Here is a 24,751-nt window from a genome sequence, read left to right as displayed (position 1 = left end):
CAACACCACAGCCACTTTCTAGCCCATGTCACAGGCATCTCTCTGGCTTCCCCACACTCTGCATGTGGCACCAGGGCAGTGCTTGCCAAATGCAACACATCCAGGGCTACCCCAGGCCTCTGATGGACCCTCCTGCCAGAGGCAGTCCCAGCACTGCTCTGAGGACCACCCCAGCAGGCCTGGCTCCTTGTTGCATCTTCAGCCATCCAGACCTTCCATGGATCTCAGGTAGCTTAAACCCCTCTTCCTTTTCAGTGTTGCCTGTGCTATACCTACCCTAATAATATCTTTTCTTGCCACCTACACTCATTCAACGTCAGCCTCATCTGCTCCCATCACATGCCAATGACTCTCCCAGCAAGTATCATTTGCTCCCAAACTAATCTGTCAGCTTGTCTGAAATTCCTCTGGCTCCATCAAGAGTTACCCTGCCAAAAAAAAACCTGGGCCTGGAGATGGAAGAAAAAACACCAATCCTGGGCTCTGCATCATCTGACTCCCATTACTGCCTTGACTCTGAACAGATGTCATAACTTCGTCCCCTTGGAAGCCTGTGCCAGCAGCCAGCGCTCTCCCCTCTCACTACCACACAGCCATGGTCAGTACTCTCCAGCTTCTGTTAATGAAGACTGCCACCACTATCCGGGTGCCCAAGCAAGACACCCAGTCCTCGGAGAATACCGTCCCCATTCTTCCGCACTGCCACCATAACCTGAAGAGGCCTCCTCTGAAGTACGACATATTCCACATGCCGCCCACCTACTCACAGATATCGTCAATCTCAATCCCTCCTTTAAATTCCACATGTGTTTCTAACTGCCAACCTGACACCTCCTCTCAGGGGTCCCCAGAGTATCTCAGACCCAACATGGGAAAAACCTAACTCCATATGGTGCTTCTGTTAAGTACTCCCACTACTGACTTTCCATCTCAGTACCCAGTGCTTCCACGCTTCAACTGCGAAGGCCAAACATCTTGGGGTCATAACTGACTTTGTTCTCTCATCCCACATAGCAGAAAATTGTCCCTGCTAATAAAACAGATTGAGAAACCAACCTCTTCTCCCAACTTCAAAGCCATTCTTATGATCCAGCTACCATCAACACTCCCCTGTACTGTTGTAGTAGCTTCCCCTGGAGTCTCCTGATTACCTCAGGCTGCCATTCCAGGACTGACTTCTGCCCCCATCCCTCAGTTTTCTGTGCCCAGCAGACATAATAGAGACCTACAGTTCATTCCCTGAACACCCAGCTCATTGTCATCACTAAGCATCTGAACACACTTGTTCGTGTGGCCAGGTAATCTTTCATTTTCTCATACCACTGGTTGAGTATTGCTCCAGAAAGTGAATCCTATCCCCAACCCCATCTCAGATGATGGTTTTTCCATCCTTGCAGGTGCTAAGGCCAAAACCCCGCAGTCATCCAGCTCCCAGAGATCTAGAATCCAACCACCTCCGCCACTTCCATGGCCACTCTTCTGGTCCAGCCACATTCAGCAGTGTTTCAGACTACTGCAATTTTCTCCTTCCTCACCCCCACAATCGGTTCTCCACTCTGAATTCCCCAGAGGACTTGTTAATGATGAGTCAGATCACCTCTCTTTTCTGTTCCAAATCTGTGGCTCCCCAGACCCTCAGAACAGAGGCCGAACTGCTCAGCCAGTAGTTCCAGTACTGAATACTGCCCCCCACTGCCCTCTCCATTCCCACCAGATATAAAGCAGACTTGTGATTCCCTGAACACTATCAACTCAGCCTCATCTCCAAGCATTTGCAGACACTGTTTCCCATCCCAGGGACAATCTTTGGCTTCACATTGTGTTGGTTGCCGGAAATGTGGACTTTATCATATAAGCCCCGGACTGGATTCAGGATTCAAGAATCCAGGCTGAGGAGAGCCCTCAAGGTCCCCAGACCTAGAAGTGGGAGCTAGGAAGGCGAAGAGCCCATGAAACCACCCTCCCTCAAACAGGGACCACGCAGGTGGGGGTCTGGGTGAGGGAGGGCTTGCGGCACGACCCTTGCCTGTGCCAGTTTTGTGTGAACTGAGCAGGGTGGGGCAGGGCGACCTTGGCTGAAGGTCTCAGTTCTGCAAAATGGTAACCCTGCAGTCCTGGGAAAGCTCATCCCAGCCCTCCATCACAGATTTGGTGCAAACTAAGCTCTTTTTCCTTATAGTGCAGTGATGCCCCTTCAAGTTCCCCCTCCACGTCCTGGATCGGAAGTTACTTTGTGTCCCTTTTCCTTCCTTCACTGCCCTAGCTAAAACCTTTAGCAGAGAGGTGCCTGGGTGGCTCAGTTGGTTAAGCGACTGCCTTCGGCCTAGGTCATGATCCCAGGGCCCTGGGATCGAGCCCGGGATCGAGCCCCGCATCAGGATCCGTGCTCGGCGGGAAGCCTGCTTCTCCCTCTCCCACTCCCCCTCCTTGTGTTCCCTCTCTCGCTGTCTCTGTCAAATAAATAAATAAAACCTTTAAAAAAAAAAAAAAAACCTTTAGCAGAATAGCTTCCTCTAGAGAGAACTGGTTTAGCAACATCTCAGAAATTTTAATGTGTTGTGTAATTTTTTGCATAAGGTAGAGTTCATTTGCTTGGACTGGAAGACTTCAGTCTTAGGTCTAGGAACTCTGGATATCTGGCTCTGAGTCTTTGTTGAGATAGGGTGGTGGGACTTATTATGTGCTGTTTAAAGTCCAAAGCTCCCATGGGGGCACCCACGGCCAGTTTGTTTACTGACGGTTTTCAAAATGGCATAATTGATTAGGTATCCTAATTTGACTTTTAGCAGAAGGGATAAAATCCTTGCTGGGAATTCTGACTCAAATTATCCTTCATTTGAAGATGAATATTATCCATGCACAAATAAGGACTCTGCAAAGCTGTGCCTGGGTGACCCATGGTCCCTTTATTTTGCTACAGTATGTCCTTTACATTCCCCCCTCCCCATAGGCTTCTCTCTCTCTCTCTTTTTCAGTCTCAGGTGTAGAATTTAGTGATTCATCACTTACATAGGACATCCAGTGCTCATCACAAGTGCCCTCATTAATACCCATCCCCCACCCCCATCCCCTCCAGGACCTTTTAAGAAAAACCTCACATCCGGATGCTCTGAAGACTTGTGAGTCTTTTCAATTATCCACACACGTGAAATTTTTGCAGTTTGTGATACAGAGAGGTTAATTCATATGATCCTCAACTCTACTTTAAATAATAATGAGAAGGTAGTATTAGGGAGAAGGAAAAATGGGCAGTACTGGGTGGTGGGTGAGGAACCACTGTTGCTATCTGGATGGCTTCTGGCCATTTCTGGTTTGTGGTTGTTCAAGGACTACAGGCTTGAGAAGGAAAGTATAAAAATAGGACCTAGGTTCAGTAGGTGCAGGACTGGGGAGATTAAAATAAATGAATGTCAAAAGATTTTGAAACTTAGGGAAAGTCATTCAAGAATACACAGTCTTGGCTACTTTTCTTTGTTCTAGGGAAAGTGAAGGCAACAGAGAAGCTACTACAGCTGAAGAGTTATGGGTGGTGATCCAGTATGATACTAAAGCTTGTCTTAACTATGCCTCTGATCCAGGTGATTCTTTTTTGTTTGTTTGTTTGAAGATTTTATTTATTTATTTGACAGAGAGAGTGAGAGAGAGCACGAGCAGGGGGAGCTGCAGAGGGAGAGGGAGAAACAGGCTCCCTGCTGACCAGGGGGAGAAGCCACTGAAAAATGTGCCCAGATACACTAGATATAAAATCATCTGTGTGTCTGGCTTGCAGTAGCATGTGCCCTAATGGTTATAGCCCATGTGTTGTGGATAGAGGACAAGAACCAAGGAAAACAATACTTGCCAAATAGTGTCAGAGAATATGTGGGCTTATATGCTTAGTAATAATAGCCCCAATGGCCACAGTGTGTACTTATGAGAAACTCACTGGCATATGCAAACTACAATAGAATTGAGGATGACTACTTCCCATATAATGTCCTAGGGACAATGAGCATTTTAGGGCCCATAAAATGTATTCAGATATCACCTCAGCAATAAGCAAGCTATGGCTGGGGTGCCTCGGTGGCTCAGTCCGTTAAGGGTCACACTCTTGGTTTCAGCTCAGGTCATGATCTCAAGGTTGTGGGATTGAGCACCCTGCCGGTCCTTGAGCTCAGCATGGAGTCTGCTTGAGAGTCTCTCCTTTTCCCTCTGCCCCTCCCCTTGTTCATGTTCTCGCTCTCTCTGTCTCTCTCTCTAAAATAAAAAAGTAAAATCTTTAAAAAAAAAAAATCAGTCTATAGGGTGCCTGGGTGGCTCAGTCGTTAAGCGTCTGCCTTCAGCTCAGGTCATGATCCCAGGGTCCTAGGATCAAGTCCTGCATCGGGCTTCCTGCTCAGCCAGGAGCCTGCTTCTCCCTCTCCCGCTCCCCCTGCTTTCGTTCCCTCTCTAGCTGTCCCTCTTTCTCTGGCAAATAAATAAATAAAATCTTTATAAAAAAAATAAGCAGTCTGTGGCAAAAACAGATGTGTGGCCAAACCATAATTGGCCAAAATGCTCTAAAAGAGCCCTGTGTGAAATTGTCATGGGTCTAGCTGGCCTGAGATAACCAGAATCGGTCTTTACTGAAGAGAAGATACTGAGGAAAAGTATTCATTGGCCATACTGACCACACCGAAGGTATCTGTTTTCCACGAAGAAGAGAAAAGGTTTGTCATCTTCCATGGGGCTGCTGTAACAGATCCCACAAACTAGGTGGCTCAAAATAAATTTGTTCTCTTTAGTTAAAAAAATCAGAAGTCTGAAATCGAGAGGCTGGCAAGGTAGGTTCCTTCTGGAAGCTCTGAGGGAGATTGTTCCATGCCTCTCACCTAGCTTCTGGTGGTTTCCAGAAATCCTTGGTATCCCTTGGCTTGTAGATGCATTCTCTCCAGTTTCTGCATGCATCTTCACGTGGCCTCTTCCCTTGTGTCTCTGAGAATATCAAATCTCTTCTCCTTTCTCTTATGAGGACATCAGTTATTGGACTTAGGGCCCACCCTAAATGCAAAATGATCTCTTCCCAAGATCCTTAATTAAATTATATCTACAAAGACCCTATTGTCAAATAAGTCATTTCCCAGGTATCTGGGATTCAGATTTGGACATAATCTTTTTCAAAAGACACTACTTAACCCTGCTCACAGATGGTGAGCAGCTTGAAAAGATAATACAGCTTCAGAAAAATGGATAAAACAAATTCATCAGATAGTAAGCACACTAGAGAACACAGATGGAAAGAGCATTCACGCTGACCCAAGAGGAACAGTCATATTTGCTTCTCCAGATGGAAGCAGAAGTAGATCAAGGACAATAGCCTGGAATCTTGTCAGCTGAAACAGCCATGTACCAAGCAACTAGGGACCACCTACAAAGCCCAAAGCCTAAAATTACTCATACTAGCCAATCCGAAATTGTTCACCTGGCCTGCCTTGCCTGTCCCCCAGAAACCCAAATAAAGGTGGTACCCTAAACCTTCTCCTTGTTTCTGCTCTTACCTCCTGACCACCCTGGTGTCTTTCCCATGTGGCCCTTTGTGGTATGCTTCCTGTTTCGAGAACATGTGAGTATCATAAACTTTGTTTTCCTGAGCCCCTCCTCTGTCTCCTCATTGACCATTTCTTAAAAGAATGCAAAATAATGAGGAAAAGAATTTTTATACATTTTCAAAGAATCCTTCCTCTAATAACTTACAATTATACCAGAAAAATAGTAACTTTTGTGTAGGGAGATCAGAAGGACAAAGTGAAAAAGTTAACCATAACCAATAACAGGAAAACAGACATTACATGCCTCCTAATACAACACACTGAGAAGGACAAAGCAATACTTCTGTGGTTTCCTTGCCACAAAAATGCCAAAACTCAATTAATCATTAAGAAACCTCATGACACACTAGCCGAGGTAAATTTTACAAAATAATTGGCCTGTACTTTTTAGAAACAACAAGAAAAAACACTTCTGAAGAGTGAGAAACTGTTTCTGATCAATAGAGAATAAAAGCAAATGAGAAATAAATGCAATTCTTGATACTGAACTTGACTCTGGACTGAAAAAATTAGCTGTAAAAGGGCATTCATAGAACTGACAAAATTTAAATATGAACTATGAATTAAATAATACTATTAAAGCAATATTAAATTACTTGGTTTTGAATATTGAACTAGGTTATGTAGGATAATGTCAATTTATATAGGAAATATACACCAAAGGGTTCTTTGGCCAAGGGATACAACGTTCCCAACATACTTTCAAGGTGTTCAAAAAACAATATATATATGTTCACAAATAACACATATGTTCAGAAATTATATATCTACATATGTATACACATACATGAACGTATATGCATATAAGGATATAAGACAGATCTTCTTTAATCTTATAAATAATACCTTTAATCTTTAATTTTATAAATAACATAAATAACAAAAATACTGTTGCAAATATCATAACTCAGGGCTCATTATTAAAATATTCCCATGAGATTAAAACAAAAGGAGGATGGCTGCTCTTTGCCCTCTTAGCATTTTTCTGAAGATCCTATTTTGTGCAATAAGGCAAGAAAATAAATATATAACAATTGGAAAGGAAGAACATGTCTTCCTGCATCATGTAAACTATTTCCTCAGATGTTATCTTCACTATGAGTCCAACTATTGACAGCCAATCACAACTTTAATCCATCTGAAATCCCTGATCTTTTTATCACCTGTACCCTGCTCTTCTTGTTTCTAAAGGACCCATCACCTTCTAATGTACTATGTGACTTAGTAACACAGATGCATTGTTTGTTCCTTTCCATCAACTACAGAGTAAATTCCAGGATTTCTATTTATATTTTGTGCACTGATATATTCCATATGCCTAGAAATGTGCCTGAAACCCATAAACTACACAATAAATGTTTGTTAAAATACTGAACAAATAATCACACCACAATACCCTATTCATTCACACAACTCCGGAAACACTTTCTCCCTCCGCCTACACTGTTTTTTCCTTCAATTTCACTGCCCTCAGTGCTCTCAGGAATGAGAAGGAATTATCTTCTGTAAACAGAGCCCTCAAACTGACTAAGAAATTTGATCAGCCTCTTTCTTTCACTGATTAGATAAAATGGTACTCTTTCACATTCTATTAGAACTAAATTATTTCAAAAGTAGATTCTTCCCATCTGTTTCTGCCACTCTCTTTTAAACAAATTTTTAAAAAGGATTTTATTTTCTTCTGAGCCAAAGTCAGACACTTACCTGACTGAGCCATGCAGGTGTCCCTCTGCCACTCTTAACGGCTTTCCTATTAGCACTTTTAATAGCTTTCAGAAGTTTTTGCAATCCCAAATATTTTTTAGTTATTTTGGGATTAATTAGAATTAATCTCTACTCCCCATGCAGACACTGTCACTGCACTTACAGGTGAAATGATAATCACTTCTTGGCAAGCAGATGAGATCACGGACCAAACCTCTATCTCTGGCATAAGTGTGCTATTGAGATACTTCGCAGATGCTGTGGCGGCAGTCCTTGTCCTGGGGGCAAATCTAAACTGTGTAAATAGCTTTTCTTTTCAGGTAAGTATCATATTCTTAGAAAATACTTATCTCAGGAAATCCAGGATTAGACAGTAGATGGATAGAAAGATGATAGAGAAAGAAAGAAAGGAAGGAAGGGAGGGAGGGAGGGAGGGAGGGAGAGAGAGAGAGAGAGAGAAAGCAAGCAAGCAAGCAAGCAAGCTAAGAAGACCAAACACATAGAAACAGGAAAACATTTGCTGAGGAAACCAGAGGCATGTCGCCAGTCTTGTCAAACTGCCTCAGGGCTGCCCAACATGTCCCCTCTCCTCAGTTAAATTGTTTTGAAACTTCTCTCACTTCTTCGCACGAAACAGAGTGACCAGAACAGCATTCACCCTAAGGGCATCAAAATACAGGGTTGTGAGTACTAACATAATAAAGGCGAGCTCCCACTCTGAGTAGACACCTAGTGTCTGTGTGATAGCTGCTGCTGGTGTGTGTCTGTGCATGTTGTTTTGGTGTTCTGTTCTGTTTTGTTTTAAGCAGGGGTATGCTGTGCTAAATGGAGTCTTCAATGACGTATCTCTAAATTTCTGTCAAGTTCAGGAAGACTGTTCACCGTATTTCTCATTTAGACCAGTGAAGGCTCGTTTATCTGTCATGTACAGAAATGCAAATATTGTGTAAAGATAAACAGGGCAAAAAGATTATGGGGATATGAATAAAAGAATATAATCCTGTAAATGTTATCCTGGAATTTAAACAGATTTTAAAGTGCCTCAGTTGTCTTGTTGTCACCCTAATCTGACACTCTCTACCCTCCAAGGACTGCTCTGTGGATTGATCCGTTCCTGTATTTCTTTATCTCACGATGTTATTCATATGCTTATGCTCACGATGTTTCCTAATTTCTCTCTCTTTTTTTTTAAGATTTTATTTATTTGAGAGAGAGAGAATGAGAGATAGAGAGCACGAGAGGGAAGAGGGTCAGAGGGAGAAGCAGCCTCCCTGCTGAGCAGGGAGCCCGATGCGGGACTCGATCCCGGGACTCCAGGATCATGACCTGAGCCGAAGGCAGTCGCTTAACCAACTAAGCCTCCCAGGCGCCCGGTTTCCTAATTTCTCAATCATGTTGGGAAAAAGACTGAAACAATACTGACCAGTTCAGTATACAAAGATCTCCTGACCTCATCCCCACAACTGTTGAGAACTGCGTGCAGTTGTGCCCTCATTCGATCACCCACAAACTTATAGATGGACATTGGGGTTATTTCTTTTGTTTTTGTTCATTTGGCAGAGTTTTCTTTCTCTCTCTTTCTTCCTTCTATTTTAATGGACTTTACTTTTTCACTGAAATATATTTGACATATAACATTGTGCAAGTTAATGTGTACAACATGTTAATTTGATACATTTATATATTGTAATATGACTGCCATTTAGTGATAATTAGCACCTCTATCATGTTACATATCCTTTCATTTTAGTTATTGGAATAATTAAGTTATAGTCTTTTAGCAAGTTTTATGATTTTCAGAGGCTATTTCTTTTTTAAGATTTTTTTATTTATTCATTCGAGACAGAGATACAGAGAGAGAGAGAGCGTGAGCAGGGGGAGAAGCAGACTCCCCACAGAGCAGGGAGCCCGATGTGGGGCTTGATCCCAGGACCCTGGGATCATGACCTGAGCCGAAGGCAGACGCTTAACCATCTGAGCCACCCAGGTGCCCCTATCAGAGGCTATTTCTAATCCAGTTCGTCAGTGAATTGCCATTGCACACACACACAAGCAGCATAAAATTAATAACCACTTAAAGTGAGAAAATAAGTTTTAGAATAAGTGCTGAAAAGTACTCTGCATAGTGTTGACAAGGCATTTATTTCTGCTTTTTTCCTCTCATTCTTCTGACTTCAATTAAAATCAGCCCCTAGATGTTGATGCAATGGGTTCTGGCAAATTGGAATTGGGCATTATCTTCATCACTCAGACGGGAGTTGGGATCCTAGGAAATTCATCCCTTCTTTGTCTTTATACTTTCTCTTTGCTCACTGGACACAAGTTGAGACCTACAGACTTGATTCTTAATCATCTGGTCCTAGCTAACTCCATGGTCCTTTTTTCCAAAGGGATCCCTCAAACAATGGTAACTTTTGGATCCCGATATTTCCTGAATGATGCTGCCTGTAAACTTACCTTTTATTATTACAGAGTGTGCACTGGGGTTTCCTTCAGCACTATCTGTCTCCTCAATGGCTACCAAGTTATTAAACTGAACCCTAGTATTTGTAGGTGGATGGAGCTCAAGATTAAATCCCCAAAGTTCATTGGCTTCTGCTGCTTCCTCTGCTGGATCCTACATCTCTTGATAAATTCATTTATTTCTGTAATAATGAGTGTTCCACCACATAGCAAAAACCTTAGTGTGGAAAAGTAATGGATACTGTTCCTGGAATAGGGTATTGAGATTTAACATATTATATACAGCCATACATTTTCCCCTTGACTTTATGAGTTTGGGCTTCATGGTATGGGCAAGTAGCTCCATGATCTTCATCCAGCTCAGGCCCAGGCAGCAAGTACAGCACATTCGCAACAACAGCCTTGCCCCCAAAACGTCCCACGAGGCCAAAGCCACAGGAACCATCTTGGTCCTGGCGAGCTCCTTTGTTACTATTTATTCAATCTATGCTATTTTGACTGTTTGGATGACTGTGGTTGCAAATCCAGTGGAAAGTGAACAGCACTATACTCCTCTCATCATGTTTTCCAGCACTGAGTCCTTTTGTGCTCATGGTCAGTGACACTTGAGTCTCTCAGTTCTGCCTTGTCTGTAGGGCAAGGACAAATTGTTTTCCCAATCTGGTTAAAGTGCTGAGTCTGTTTTAACAGCGTTTAATCATTCATTTAAACATTTGTTAACATTTTATTAACTACTGTGTGATAGGAAATTATGACATCATGGCAAATAAGGTCAGGAAAAGCCCATTGTCTTATAACAGAGGTGCTGAACACCATATATTTAAGGTGCTAAAATGAACACCATATATTTAAGTACACAAAGATTACTCATTCTGTGTTAGGATCTTCAAAGGAGAAGTTCAGAGAATTTTGAAATAGTGTAAAAGAGGGGCGCCTGGTTGGTTCAGTTGGCTAAGCATCTGACTTCAGTTCAGGTCATGATATCAGGGTCCTGGGGTTGAACCCCACACATGGGGCTCCCTGCTCAGCAGGGAGTCTGCTTCTCCCTCTCCCTCGCTCTCTGCCCCTCCCCCCCACTCATGCCCTCACTCTCAAAAAAAATGAATAAAATCGTTTTTAGTTTAAAAAGGGGGTGCCTGGGTGGCTCAGTCGTTAAGCGTCTGCCTTCAGCTTAGGTCATGATCCCAGGGTCCTGGGATCGAGTCCCGCATTAGGCTCCCTGCTCAGCAGGAAGCCTGCTTCTCCCTCTCCCACTCCCCCTGCTTGTGTTCCTGCTCTCGCTATCTCTGTGTCAAATAAATAAATAAAATCTTTAAAAAATAAAAAAAAAATAAAAAGTTTAAAAAGGAAGGAAATTTCTAAGTTTAAGGAATTTGGGGGAATCTCTCACCTTGGTCTTACAAAAATACATGCAAGTGTTTTTTAAACATATTTTTGAATCATAATTGAGTTCAGTTCTTTCTGACAGAAACAAATCACCTGGAAAGATCCTATGGAGCCTCAAGTGATTGGAAGAAATCCTGTGTGTTTAGATTGTCAAGAGGTGGGGAGAGCAGCCAACTACGAAATAAGAAAGGATGGTGATGGAGAGTTCTGAGTGAACACTTACAACAGGCCAAGAAAGCTGAACATTTGTTTGCTTGTTTTCAATAACAGGTCAGTATAGGAGTTCAAACTATGAGTAAAAATGTCAGCTCTCCTTATTTAAAATTATTAATAAGAATTTAATTTTAAATTTGCTTGCTTAATTAGTAACTCTTTAAATATTATTACAGTTTAAATTACATCAAAAAGAATAAAATACTTAGGAATACATTTAACCAAGGAGGTGAAAGACCTATACACTGAAATCTATAAGACAATGATGAAAGAAACTGAAGAAATTGATGGAAGAAATTGCCATGTCTATTGATATACCATCTCTTATTTAAAATCATTTTATGGTGTCTATTCCCAGTGATTCTCAGTTCTTCCCTTTTTCTAATTTTTTTGCTTTTTTTGGTTATAGTTCTATCATATATTTTTGTTATACTTAGTGATTTCATAAATTTAGTCTTGTTAGTGTTAATTAATTAAATTAGTGTTAAATGACTTTTTTCTATAAATATCTTGAATTGACTCATCTATATACAAAGTTAAAGTGAATATTCATAGTGACACACTACCCCACTTCTCCCTCCTCATTTCCTCAATCCAAGGAAGGAACGCTGTCTGCAGTTGATGAAGATTCTTCCAAAAAGATGATAATTTAACCACAAATATTGTGCAAGGTCTCTCTTAACTCCCCTCTGCTGGCCTTCCTGCTGAGCAAATTTTTTCTGAATTCCCCTCTCAGAATTTATTACCATGGATCATGTAGGATCTCTGTCGGTGAGGTCAGTGCTTCCACGTCCAACAGCGTCCACTGAGGAAGTAACAGTGGCCCTGAGTCTTTCTTCTTCTTCCCAGCCCTTGACATAATAACATTCCTTTCCTCACACATCACACCAAAGCTGTGATGGTCAGCCAGTGCTCAGCCCACAGGTGAAAGGACAAGGGAAGGATCAGGGAAATTAAGGGGCACATGAAAGAAATGGAGTCAATTGTGGGAATTTAGGGGGTCAGAGGTGGTCATAGAATTAATTGCTGCCATCTCTTTTATCAGTGGCTGTCCTTGGCCCAATATATCACCCTGGGTTTGGGAATTATATTGTGGATTTGGAAATTATTGTGCTGCCTGGACACCATAACTGGGTCTTTGAGAAAAGAAAGGAGTAGATGGAGGATGTGTAAGTGAGGAAGGTGAATATTCAGATATCTGATACTCTACCAACCTTCAGAAGTCAGGCTGGTTTCTAACTCTCTTATATGGTGACACTTCACAATTGATGACTGTAATTGGTAGTCTACTCAACAGACTATATATCCCTGGCTCAGCTCAATGAAAACCGCTTTGTAGTCCTGGAGGTCCTTTCCAAGCCTGAGAAATTCTGCTCTCTCCCATTTAGCATATTTCTAATGCTAGGAACTCTAGTACCCAGTAGGAAATGGAATCACTCTCTGTAATAGAAATTGACCTGATGATACACATTCATTCTTCTTGTGTGTGACTTCACCTTATAAAAGAATCTCCCTGGGGCACCTGGGTGGCTCAGTCGGTTGTCTGCCTTCAACTCAGGTCATGATCCCAGGGTCTCTGGATCGAGCCCTGCATCGGGCTCCCTGCTCTGTGGGAAGCCTGCTTCTCCCTCTCCCACTCTACCTGCTTGTGTTCCCTCTCTCGCTGTGTCTCTCTCTGTCAAATAAATAAATAACATCTAAAAATAAAATAAATACATACATACATACATACATACATAAATAAAAGAATCCCCTATCTCCAGGAGACCTATCTAGGATGGGATCTTGCTGCTTCAAGAAGTAAGATTTTCTTCCTTCCTTTACCTGGGTTAGAGGTTTCATTCTCCACCCTGTACTTTCTCTTGGACCTGCAACGAGCCTTTCAGGAAACATAGGCTGCAATTAACCATCCACAGAGTGCTTTCCTATTCGTAACCACCTTCAGCGTCTTATGTTACTGCACTAATAGCAATAATGATTTTCAGACCCTTCCAGGTATTGTTTTAAAAACTCTATATATTTTTGGGATGGGTTAGCCTGGTGATGATGGGTATTAAAGAGGGCACGTTCTGCGTAGAGCACTGGGTGTTATGCACAAACAATGAATCATGGAACACTGCATCAAAAGCTAATGATGTAATGTATGGTGACTAACATAACAATAAAAAATTTAAAGAAAGAAAGAAGAAAAAAAAACTCTATATATTTTCACTCATTTAATCTTCATTCTTACTTTGCAATCCTTGAACAGCCAAGACACTCAAACCATGTCATTTCAAAAGCACTTAGGCAACTTGCTATCAACACAAATGCTTAGGCTCTTTTTTACCTCAGTGACCGAGGGGCTTCTGTGTTCTTATTCCTCCAGTGATTCTGATGTACCCCTAAGGTTTGAGAACACCTGCACTAGAAGGAAATGCCAAAATTAAAGAACTATCTAGTGTAAGACACAACCATTTGAGATCTGCCTCAGACATGAAGTCACACAGCAGAGAACACCATGTCCCCTGCTCATCAGGTATTGAGGAGGGAAACAAGCACTCCCCCACAAAGAGATTCAGCAACACATTCTAACTCTCCTCTAAAATTGCAGAGCTTTGTTCATATCAGGACACATTTAAGCAAGTTTTCTTGATCTTCCTTGCTCGTCTTGTTATGGAAAAGAAACCTTAATATCCTGGGTATACTTCACCTGATTATATTTTAGGTTTTCACCAGATGTGTCCTGTCTGAGGTTGGGTTTTGTAGAAGCAGAAGCTGGCACAAGGTTCAATGACATGTGATTGATTGAGGAGAAATTATCAGGAAAAATTAAAGGTCAAGGAATGAGCATGAGGCAAGGCAAGGAGTCACACGAGGGTGTGGCCTCATCTGGAATCAACACCAGTCTGATCTCACACACAGCTCTAGAGTGTAAACGGTACCACAGGTGGTCCTAGTTTGAGACATAGGAACACTCCTTTTGTTACAGCAGGTCAAGCAGTGTTTAAATACTTCCTAGCTAAACCGCTTCTATATTTACTTCTCTAAAATATTGGACTTACCTATAACTGCAAAAAGCCATATATGAGACATTTTACTTTGTGTTATTTCTGAGCATTAATTTCTTCTTCTGTCAAGGAGTCTGGATTGCAGAGCTATGAGCATTCTAGAAATCAATCTATCAGTGAATCAAAATGCTGACATTTTTTACAAAAAAAGACCCCTACAGTTCTATATTGAAATTTCTACAGTCTGCCTCATTTGGATGCTTAGTAGATTCAAAAGAGGCTCAAAAGTGAGACCCTCATGTTTCCAAGCTCCTCCATCTGCACGACCACCGCCCCTTCCCATCTCAGTTAAGGACAAATCCATCCTTCCAGCTGGGGCACAACCCTTGAGTCATCCTTGACTAAGCGTGACATATAAGCTGACCAGTGGAGGAGAAGCCACATTCTTATCTAAGGACATGGAGCGGTGTGACCACAATCACGTGCAACTTCTCATTAATAAAGATGTGATATGATGAGAACACTGGGTACCTTCTCACAGTGGATTTTCATTGAATAAATGTGAATGCATAGCATGAGGTAATTAGTAACCTCGTGCATAATTTTGCTAGGAGACTAAAACTGGTAGGCAGTAACTTACTTTTCACAAATGGTTTTCAGAGATAATTTCAATTCCCCTGGTGCATACTCTCATTGCAATTATAGCAAACAGATTGAGATCAAGAAAACCCATTTATCTCTGGGTTCAGACGGTCAGTCTGCACATTCTCTGACCATGACCGTTACAGTCACCATCCCAATAGAAAATGAAATTTGACAAATACCGCTCCTTTTCAAATAGATCTCAGGTTTCATACTACTGAAAGAAATAGGATACACCTTGGAATGTGCAGTAAGAAGTACCCCACTGATGAGACGCTGCTGCTCGCTGGGTTGGATAGGGATACAGTCCGTGAGTATCCGGACAGGAAAACAACGTTTTCTGAGGGAAAAGGAGACACTGCCTTGGCCATGCGATTTAAGGCTGTCTGACAGTTCTGCCCTCTTCCCCCCTCAACCTGCACCCCGGAAGCATTTTCTCTCTCGTCTCTGACCATCACCGAATTCCACAGAATTGACTCTCAAAACTTCAGTCTCCCCGGAACTGAAGAGTAGCAAAGACGGTGCGCATTAGGGCTAACCTTGGAGGGGCGGACTCTCTGCTACCGCCGTCCGCCGCGTCCCTCTGGGAGCCTCAACTTGGGGCACACGTGAAACGATACCGCGCAGCACTTCTAATCGGAGAAGCTGTGCCCCAGAAACGCGGCGGTGCCGATTAAGAAGGGAAGCAGCCTGGCCCCACCCGCAGAGCGTGATGACGTCATCGCCAGAGGCCCTCAGGCAGGCGCCGCGGCTTCTTTGAGGCGCTTTCTGGAGGGAGGCTCTTTGAGACGGCAGGCGAAGCGGCAGCAACCGTATTACCCAGCAGGCTCAGCGGCGAGAGGCGGTAGTGCTGGGCCAATCACAGCACAGGGCTGGGATCCCGCATCACGCGAGACCTACGGCGCCGGCCTCCCGGAGGCCATATCGCGTGTTCCCGGGTCTGTTGGCGAGGTCACGGCTGCGGGACGCTCAGTGGGTTTGAGGCCGCGGGCCAGGGAGGCTTGAGAAGAGGCGTCGTGTCCCCTTTGCACGGAGGCAGGGCTGAGGGTGTGTGGGGCGGGTCAGCAGAGCCCCTGGGCCCGTCCCTGGCCTCCCACTCTTCGCGGCCCTCGGTCCACGCGCAGGGTCCCACGGAGGCAGCGGAGGAGCAGATGGACCCGGCACAGGTGAGTGCATGACCCCTCAGGCCCTGGGGACCCCCAACCACGAGCATAGTGTTGTCCTGGGTCTCATCACTTCCCCTAACTGTGCCGTTGCGTCTGGGGGCCCGCCCTGATACGGAAGGGTTCCCAGCTCCGTCCATCAGTGAGGCGTGCAGGGGTGTCCCAGGCACGTGCACCAGGAGGTGCACATGCGGGGAGCGGAGGCTGAGCTGGACAGACTCGGCAGCTCTCCGTGTCGCCTGGTGGGAACAGAGAGCACCGAGATGGGAGTCAGGTCTGGAATGACAGGCTGAGGAACTGGGCCTCTTTGAGGTTGGTGGGAGCCATGGAGGATGTGGAGGAGAGGAGGGACGTGATTTGTGTCAAGTCTTAATAGGCTTTCTCTAGCTATAGAGTGGAGAGGAGGCAGGGACAGCAGGGGGAGGGCTCCCTGCAACCCCCACATCGTACCTGGAATTCCCCGCCTCACCCACAGCCGCCCTCGCAGCCGAGGCACGTGCCACAGGTGTGCAAAACGAGTTACACAGCCTACAGCCTGGGTTCAGCTCCAGGCTCTGCTGCCGCACCGCAGTGGGATACAGTCAGCTTCCTTGGCTGTGAAATGGGCTAATTGCAGTGTCTTCCCTCTGGGGTCCTGGGGGCAGATGTGGGAGGCAGAGTGTGAAAAGCAGCACAGCACATGCAGGGAATGCCCAGTAAATACCGGTCGTGACCATTCATTTCTGTGATCTCAGGGGTCCAAGGAGGCCTTTGCCCTGGTCTTCTCCCTACGGCGGTGTGGGCGAGAGAGAAATGGGGTTTCTTGGAATCCTCCCGTCCCTGCACCGTCTGAATGAACCGAGCTTCAGGAAAGCCCATTTAACAATGTAGAGACTTCAGGGGCCCTTCTGGCTATGCCCTTCCCAGGGCTGTGAGCTTGAGTAAGTCTGATCAGTGCTTTTGTCTTCCATCTCTCGGGTTCAATGGGCATATTGACATTTCCTCCCCTTGCCTTGAGGGGGTCAGAGAGGGCCTGTGTGTGATGTATGTCCTCCATTGTCCAACACTGCCCAGGTAGCATCACTCTGGACACTGTTCTCAGGGAGCAGAGCCCCTTGTCCTGTGACGATCTTAGGGACTTACCCCAGGGGAATCCTGCCCTGGGGTGTCCCCTGTCTCAGGCTTGTATCCAGCCGAGGACTAGGGGAAGAGAGAGCCTAGGGGCAGACTCACAGTGAGAGCAATATTTTTGGAATCACTGCTTCTCTGCTAGGATGAAAGGGGCCCTCGAGGGGCACCTGGGTGGCTCAGTTGGTTAAACGCCTGCCTTTGGCTCAGGTCATGATCCCGGGGTCCTGGGATTGAACCCCGTGTCAGGTCCCTTTCTCAGCGGGGAACCTGCTTCTCCCTCTCCCTCCGCCTGCTGCTTCCCCTGCTTGTGCTCTTTCTCTCTGTCATACAAATAAATAAAACCTTTAAAAAGAAAGAAAAGGAAAGGGCCCTCAGGCACTGGGAGCCAAGAAGGTTACTGGATTCATCTTTGTATTTGCCGTCTGTTTATTACAAGTAAAGCTGGCTTACCACTTATAAGACGTTTACTTTTATGCGAAAAGTAGATGCATTAAAGATTCAGTGGTGGCAGTGTGCATTTAGATGTAAACACACAACGGACCCCGGGTTTCTCTCCGGTACATGTCCCCCTCCCTTCATTCCAGCCACGCCAGTGCCCGCCTTCAGCAAGGTCATCCCCAGCTTTCCTTCTGAAATGAGCCCATCTCTCTAATCTTGTCCCCTTTTTTCTTGGCCTCAGAACTCTTAAGGCCATCTGCATCACCTTGCTCAGTTATTTAGTCCTTGTTGGGGATCTTTCTCCAACGGGGGCTGTGGTTCCTTTTTGAAGCTCTGTCGCCAGGCGTATAACAGCACCAGAGCTGTAACGGGACCTTGTTAGCTAGTTGGAGAATGAGACTCCCCACAGTGGGCTCTCATCACACTTAGAATCTACGTTCAAACCCTCTCCCCCCATTGCCTGCTGCACCTGTCCCTGCAACTGCTCTGTGTCCACCCACGTATCTTCCTTTCCTTTCTTCCCCATCGGCCCTGCAGCTATGCCATCCTCCACTTGCCAAGCTCTTGCTCACTTGCCAGTTCCCTCTGCCCAGGACACTGTCTCTGGAACTCTGCAGGGCATCCCTGTGCATTCCTCAGGCCTCTGCTCAAATGCCACTTCTTCATCTTTCTAGTTCTAGCTAAAGTACCCCTAGTACGCGCATGCTTGGGAGCTAGCATTTTTGTGCAGAGTGGAGTGCCAGGTTGAGATTTTCCAGGGTGCTTGAGGAGCGAGGAGGAAAAATAATCATAACCAAACAGTGGTAATAGCTGGATTTCACCGAGCCCTTGATTTGCTTTGAGGGACAGTTATTATGTTTCATCTCATTCAGTTCCCATCTCCTCAAAGTTAGGTTCTGTTATCATCCCTGCTTTATAGAAGAGGAACTAGGGGTCAGAGACGTTAAGTTACCTACCCAAGGTCACACAGCTCTTAAGTAGTTGAAACTCACATACTGTCCATTAGCTACCAGAGCCTATGTTCCCAACCACAGTGGGCTGGGGAGGCCTGAGGATTTCACCTATATTAAACTTTGTAAGGTGGGCAGGGCTTTCTCCTGCTGGTGAGCTTGGGAACAAGGAGGGGAAGAGGAGCCATCCCAGACAGGGAACCTCGTGGACAGAGGCAGTGAGGACAGAGTTTAAGGAGGCACGAGAGGGCCTTGTGACTGCCAAGCCCCACCCCCCACCTGCTGAGATGTGTCTTGGGAAGGGGAGCATGTGTGGTCATTTGCTGGATGTTCACCCCGCCCTCACCCAGGACACACATCACAGCCAGTCGGAGGCTGCTGCCTTTGTTCTTATGGCCTCAGTGGCATTGTTCTCACCCACTTGGGTTCCCTGGTCCTTACGGTATTCGTGACTCAGGGACACATGCTGTCAGGACTCAGGAAGGGGAAACTGACTGATAGCTCACCGTGGAATCTCCTGGGGAGTCCGAGAAGGCTGGGGGACCCAAGTGGGTGTGGGGAGCTAGCCCAGGCCCTGGCACTCCCAGGATGAGTGGCGCCCCCTTCAGTGCCTCTCCCATGAGGAGGGTGAGGATGGCTCCCATCCTCTTGTCCATGTCCATGGAAGTGTGGTCAGGGATCTAGAAGCAGATTAACAGCAACAGTCATTAGAAGTGCTTCACCTGGGGCGCCTGGGTGGCTCAGTCGTTAAGCGTCTGCAGCGTCTGCCTTCTGCTCAGGTCATGATCTCAGGGTCCTGGGATCGAGCCCCACATCGGGTTCCCTGCTTGGTGGGGAGTCTGCTTCTCCTTCTCCCTCTGCCACTCCCTCCACCACCTGCTCATGCTCTCCCACCATCTCTCTTTCTTTCAAATAAATAATCTTTATTTAAAAAAAAATAAAAAAGAAGGGCTTCACCTGCAGTAATGGAGGAGTGTGAGGGTTACTACAGACCTGGGCCGGAAGGACCTAGGTTCAAATCCTACCTCTGCTGTGTAGGCTGGGAACTCTCAGGTGACTCACTGTAGCTCCCCGAGCCTCAACTCAGACTGTGATGTGGAGCTGATGATGGCATTTATCTTCATGGTGATAGAAGGATTAATAAATGTACAGAGCACTGTCATGAGCCAGAGACTCTAGTGTTGGCTTTATGAATGTTTTCCCTTGGATTCTCAAATAACCTGATAAAGTGAGAGAATTATTATACTGACAGGGGAGATTGAGGCTCAGAGAAATTAAATGGCTTCCCCAAGGTACACAGCAGGCCAAGTGTTGATTCAAGGGGTTGAATCCAAACTTGGGAGTCTGCTCCAGAGCTGTGGACATTTAATCCCTTTACCACAGCATGTGAAGCCCACAGTCCAGGGCAGGCACATGGGAAGGACCAGGGAGGCTCAGCTTTGGCTGCTGCTGTTCTTATTGTTGGAATTATCATCATGATTATTTCCCCGTTCCTCTGATGTCCCAGACCACTTACCATCTGCTCCCACGTCCGTGTCATTCTCCACTGTTTCCACCATGGAGGGCGTCTCTGTCAGCCATAGCTGCCTCCCCCTTAAGCCCAGCTCAGAGCTCGGCCCTCAAGAAGCCTTAGTGATTCAGGGGGACCTCTGTGCACCTTCACCAGAGACTTAAGTTACAGGCTCTGATCCCACCCAATAGCCATAGAGCACATAATGCTACTGTGTTTGTCTTTCCAGGCACTGCTGACCTTCAAAGATGTGGTTGTCACCTTCACTCAGGAGGAGTGGGAATTATTGGACCTGCCCCAGAGGACACTGTACTGGAAGGTGATGAGGGAGACCTGCAGGCTCCTGGTCTCACTGGGTAAGTCTTCTCCTTGCCTCCATGCAGGGACATGCAGCCTCCTTCTTAGTTTCTTCCTATCTTTTGAGGCCTGGCTGGTGGAAGAGGCCTTTGGAGCAGCATGCCTTCCTCCCCACGGTCCCTGCCATGTTCTGGGCTCACTTCCTCCTGCCTGCTCTCCCTTTGTCTCCATCAGGAATCACCAAGATGGTTGCTCTTCCCTTTTTGACTTGTCAGATTTTTTTTTGTATATTCCTGACTGCAGTTGTATTCTATTGGAGCTTAGCTTTTTAGAAATTTTCTTTAAAGCATCTTTTGATTAAAAGAAATTCATATTTTTTTTAGTCAGATCAATTTATCTTTTGTTTTATGATTACTGCTTTTCATGTCTTGCTAGGAAATCTTCCTCACACCAAGGTCAAATTATATTCTTTTTCTGTTGCTTACTAACCTGGAATTAGCTTTGTGTATGACATGCGGTAGAAATGCAAGAATTTTTTCCTGCATGTAGGTTACCAGTTTTTCAGCTCCACTGGTTATTTAGTCCCTTCTTTTCACACTGATCTGCTGTGCCACCTCTGCAGTCTGTGAAAGCTGTATGTATTCATAAGTCTGTTTCTGAGCACTGTTGCGTCCTGTTGCCAGTTTTCCTTACGTCTATGCCAACACCATGCTGTCTTGATGTCTCTACTTTCATCATAACCCTAATACTGGGAGGGCAAGCCCCATCTCCTTATTATTCTTTCTTCAGTGATATTCTTAGCCTTTAACATATATACAAATTCTAGAATCAACTTGTTGAGTTCATGGAAAATCATGTTATCTGGACTGGTGATGAACTTACAGATAGATTTGAGGAGAGTTGACAACCTTGTTATTAACTTCTCCATTTGTACAGCTTCTCTTTAATATTTGAAGTAAATAATTCAAATTTCTCTACTAGCTTTTGTCTGTGTTTTAGTCACTTAGCTGTTTCTTACACACAGTAGATTTAATATGTCCCCCTGACAAGTCCTGCTCACCCTCAGCCTTGTAGATACTGTCCTGGGAGTGGCAATGGCTGTACTTGCTCTCACCCTTCCGAACTCTGGAGGCTGCACCCTGTCTGCATCTCTAGCCACATCTCCACCAACCTCTCATGCTCTGAAGTTCCCTCAGCATCCAGGATTCTCTCTAGACTCTGCACCTCTGTACACTCTGCCTCCTTTGGCAGCAGGACCCTCTCACTTTCTCTGTGTGGTAACTCTTGCTTCATTAGGACTCAGATCTCAAGACCCCTCCCAGTTGTCTTTCTCTCATTCAGGCTGGGTTAGATGCCCCCTTCCCTGTGTTCCCTGTGACATCCTTTCTTAGAACAAACACAGCACATGGTGTCATCATTTCTCTCCCCTCTGGATAGTAAGGAAGGGATTCTTCTCTGGCCCCTACCCGAAATTCTCCCCAAGGTTGTCCCTTTAAAGATGTCAAGAATTCAAGGACGAGCAAAAAAAAAAACAAAAAACAAAGCTGAGTTTCAGAGATGTGAAAATCCAGCAGGTATCAGTGGCCCTGTTTCCATCTTCCTTTTCCCACTGGCTTGGTGATTTTGTTCCTTCTATGTTGGCATTGTTAATGGGACTTTTTTGTGTATTGGATTCCCTTCAGATGACAAAGCGAAAACCAATACCACAGAGCCTTCTGCTTCTCAGCCAGGCTTGTTTGAGGGATGCTCACCCCACAGGTTACTGACTGAGGACGACTCCAGTGTTTCCACATTGGGAGAAGCCCGGGAACAAGAGAGACCATCAGAAAAACAGGGAGGGTACCCAAGGACAGGGACAGTCCCCTACAAGGAAACCCTCCCTGGAAAGGTGAACCCTGAATGTGATGATTTGGGAACAGGTAAAAATCTGTGCACAAAAGATTTACAGGAGCAAGTCTCTCCAGGAGATGCTCTCCTTGAGTGTGAATCACATAGATCAAGGAGAGACCCCTTGATTCATGGAGGGAAGAAATCCTACAAATGCAAGGAATGTGGGAAAGAGTTTATTAAGAATCACTTCCTTCTTCAACATCAGTGGATTCACACTAGAGTAAAATCCTATAAATGCAAAAAGTGTGGGAAGGCCTTTCTCAGGAAGGCAGATCTCACTGGACACTACAGCATTCACATTAAGAAGAAGCTCTATGAGTGCATCGAGTGTGAGAAGGCCTTCAGCCGCAGGTCACACCTCACAGAACACCAGCGGATTCACACTGGGGAGAAGCCCTATGTGTGCATCGAATGCAGGAAGGCCTTCAGCCGCAGGTCACACCTCACTGAGCACCAGCGGATTCATAGTGGAGAGAAGCCTCATGTGTGCAGTGAATGTGGAAAGGCCTTTGCCCGCCACTCTGATTTTATTCGGCATAATAGAACCCACACTGGAGAAAAACCCTTTGAGTGCAAAGAATGTGGGAAAGCCTTTTGTAACAGCTTTTCTGTAACACGACACATGAGGTGTCATTCTGGGGAGAAGCTCTATGAGTGCAATGAGTGTGGAAAGACCTACAGCTACAGCTCAACCCTCACTACTCATCAAAAGATTCATAGTGGAGTAAAATCCTACAAGTGTAAGAGATGTGGGAAGGTCTTTGACCAGAAGGCAGGCCTCAGTCAACATCAGAGAACTCATACTGAATTCTTCTTAAAGAGACCTTCTTAAAGTAACTGCAGTGGCAAATTGTTTGACCGGAGGGAAAATGTAACTTGGCATCTGAGAGTTCACATCCAAGGCTTCCCTGCATACCGTGTCCTCCTTCATGTGCACAGTTTTGTGCTATGGCTGTGGCATTACCTTTACCTGTGGCTGAGCGCTGACACTACAGAGACTAGAGGCCACTCTCCCAAAACACAACGTGGTTCTCAGCAGAGGGACCTTCTTTCCACACCTGAGAGTGCTTTGCTGTCATGTGGCCTGCAAAGAGACCTGAGCCTCAGTTTGTCCCAAAGCAGACGCGATGTGCTTTGCAGTGGTTGAAGGGCCCTCTTCCCTCATGGTCCATGTCTCTCCATCCAACTTTCTGTGTTTACAGGGGCCTGCTATGCTCTTGCTGGTATGATGGGCAGGAGTCATGAGAACCCCATCCTTTGTGCCCATTACCCCGCATGTGCCCTGTGTCATGGAAATACATGGGTGACTGAGACTTGGGCCTTGCTGTCTAGAAGGGAAAAACACGTGATAATACAGAGGTATGATATAGCAACTCTGCTGCTAGACAGTAATGTGCCTGTAGGCCCTGTGTGGCATAATCAGGGTCAAAACTTAGGCATGGAGGACAGATGTCCTTTGGGAAGAGTGGTCCAGTGACTAAGGGCTTGGGCCCTGGGGACAGTTGGAATTCCAGCACTTCCAAGCTGTGCCTATCACCACCTGGGTGACCTCAGTCATGTCACTTCCCCACAGGCCTCTCTTGTAAAAGTGGGAAGATGAATGTTAAACTGTAAAGCATGGTCAGAGGAGCAGACAGTACCCAAAGGGTAAGATCATGCAGACCCATGAAGGATGGAGGAGCCCCAGCTATGTTCAAAGATAAGAAAGAACATTTTTGGCAAAGGAACAGCATGTTCCAAGACCCTGAGGCAGGCAAGAACTGGCCTTATTAGAGGAAACAGCTGAAGGCCAGTGTGTCTGGAGGAAATGAGTGGTGAGCACTGAGATGGACAGAACAGGGCCAGATGCACAGGGCTTTGTGGGTTTTATTCTGACTGTTCTGGGAGGCTGAGGAAGGGATTCAGCAGGGCAGTGGCATGGTCTTGTCTCTAAATTTGCCCTTGGCTGCTGCGTGGAGAGTGTACTGAAGAGGGAATAATTGATGTGGGAGAGAGAAATGAGGCCACTGGGTGGTCCAGGGGTCCACTGTTATTGGACTGGCCCATGATGGTGGCAATGGAGTTGGTTTGGGAGAAGATGACTTGGGACATGTTAGGAGGCAGAGCCAACAGAACGTGTGCATAATTAGGATGATGGGTGAGCCCTGGGGAATGACTTTCCCTCCTCAGTCCTCAGGAGAGAGCCCTTTGCATCCATGGGAATGTGACATGGACTGTCCTTATGTTCCAGGTTTTCAGTCAGCACCTAGTGTGTTGAGTGAGCAGGCGAAGCTGAAGATTCCCTTTCTTGGACAGGAAAAGGCAGAACTCCTTCTCCCCTTGATGGTTGCATGGGCAGCGAATTTGCCATGACTTTATTTCTGTGATGCTGAGGGGCCCTGGCCCTGCCCAGATGGGATGAATTTGAGCAGGAAGCCATGCAGGGCCG

At 45.5% G+C, this 24,751-nt stretch overlaps 2 protein-coding genes and 1 long non-coding RNA gene across 3 annotated transcripts in view; 2 read left to right on the top strand and 1 right to left on the bottom strand.

Annotated features, from left to right (window-relative positions):
- The window catches only part of LOC112806445 (uncharacterized), a 28,625-nt gene extending 12,963 nt beyond the window's left edge, over positions 1 to 15,662 (bottom strand). Inside the window, 2 exon segments of the mRNA XM_073889002.1 lie at positions 15,203 to 15,305; positions 15,505 to 15,662. The gene's annotated coding sequence lies outside the window, so the exon portion shown is untranslated.
- Positions 9,478 to 10,344, top strand: LOC112806446 (vomeronasal type-1 receptor 1-like). Its single transcript, XM_073888935.1, is given in 2 exon segments — positions 9,478 to 9,962; positions 9,964 to 10,344. Coding segments are annotated over 2 exon segments (858 nt in total). The 3' UTR covers positions 10,337 to 10,344.
- A 322-nt stretch (positions 15,663 to 15,984) lies between the features above and the next one.
- On the top strand, positions 15,985 to 22,251 carry LOC141371792 (uncharacterized). The gene is made up of 3 exons (XR_012377025.1): positions 15,985 to 16,131; positions 20,366 to 20,492; positions 22,116 to 22,251. It is a non-coding gene; the product is annotated as an uncharacterized lncRNA (long non-coding RNA).
- Positions 22,252 to 24,751: the final 2,500 nt, after the last annotated feature.

Source organism: Callorhinus ursinus, unplaced genomic scaffold, assembly GCF_003265705.2.
Source record: "Callorhinus ursinus isolate GAN/ISIS: 27379988/994484 unplaced genomic scaffold, GSC_fseal_2.0 scaffold100, whole genome shotgun sequence".
NCBI lineage: Eukaryota > Metazoa > Chordata > Mammalia > Carnivora > Otariidae > Callorhinus > Callorhinus ursinus.
Note: the sequence above shows the minus strand (reverse complement) of the source record. Positions and strands in the feature narration are given on the sequence as shown.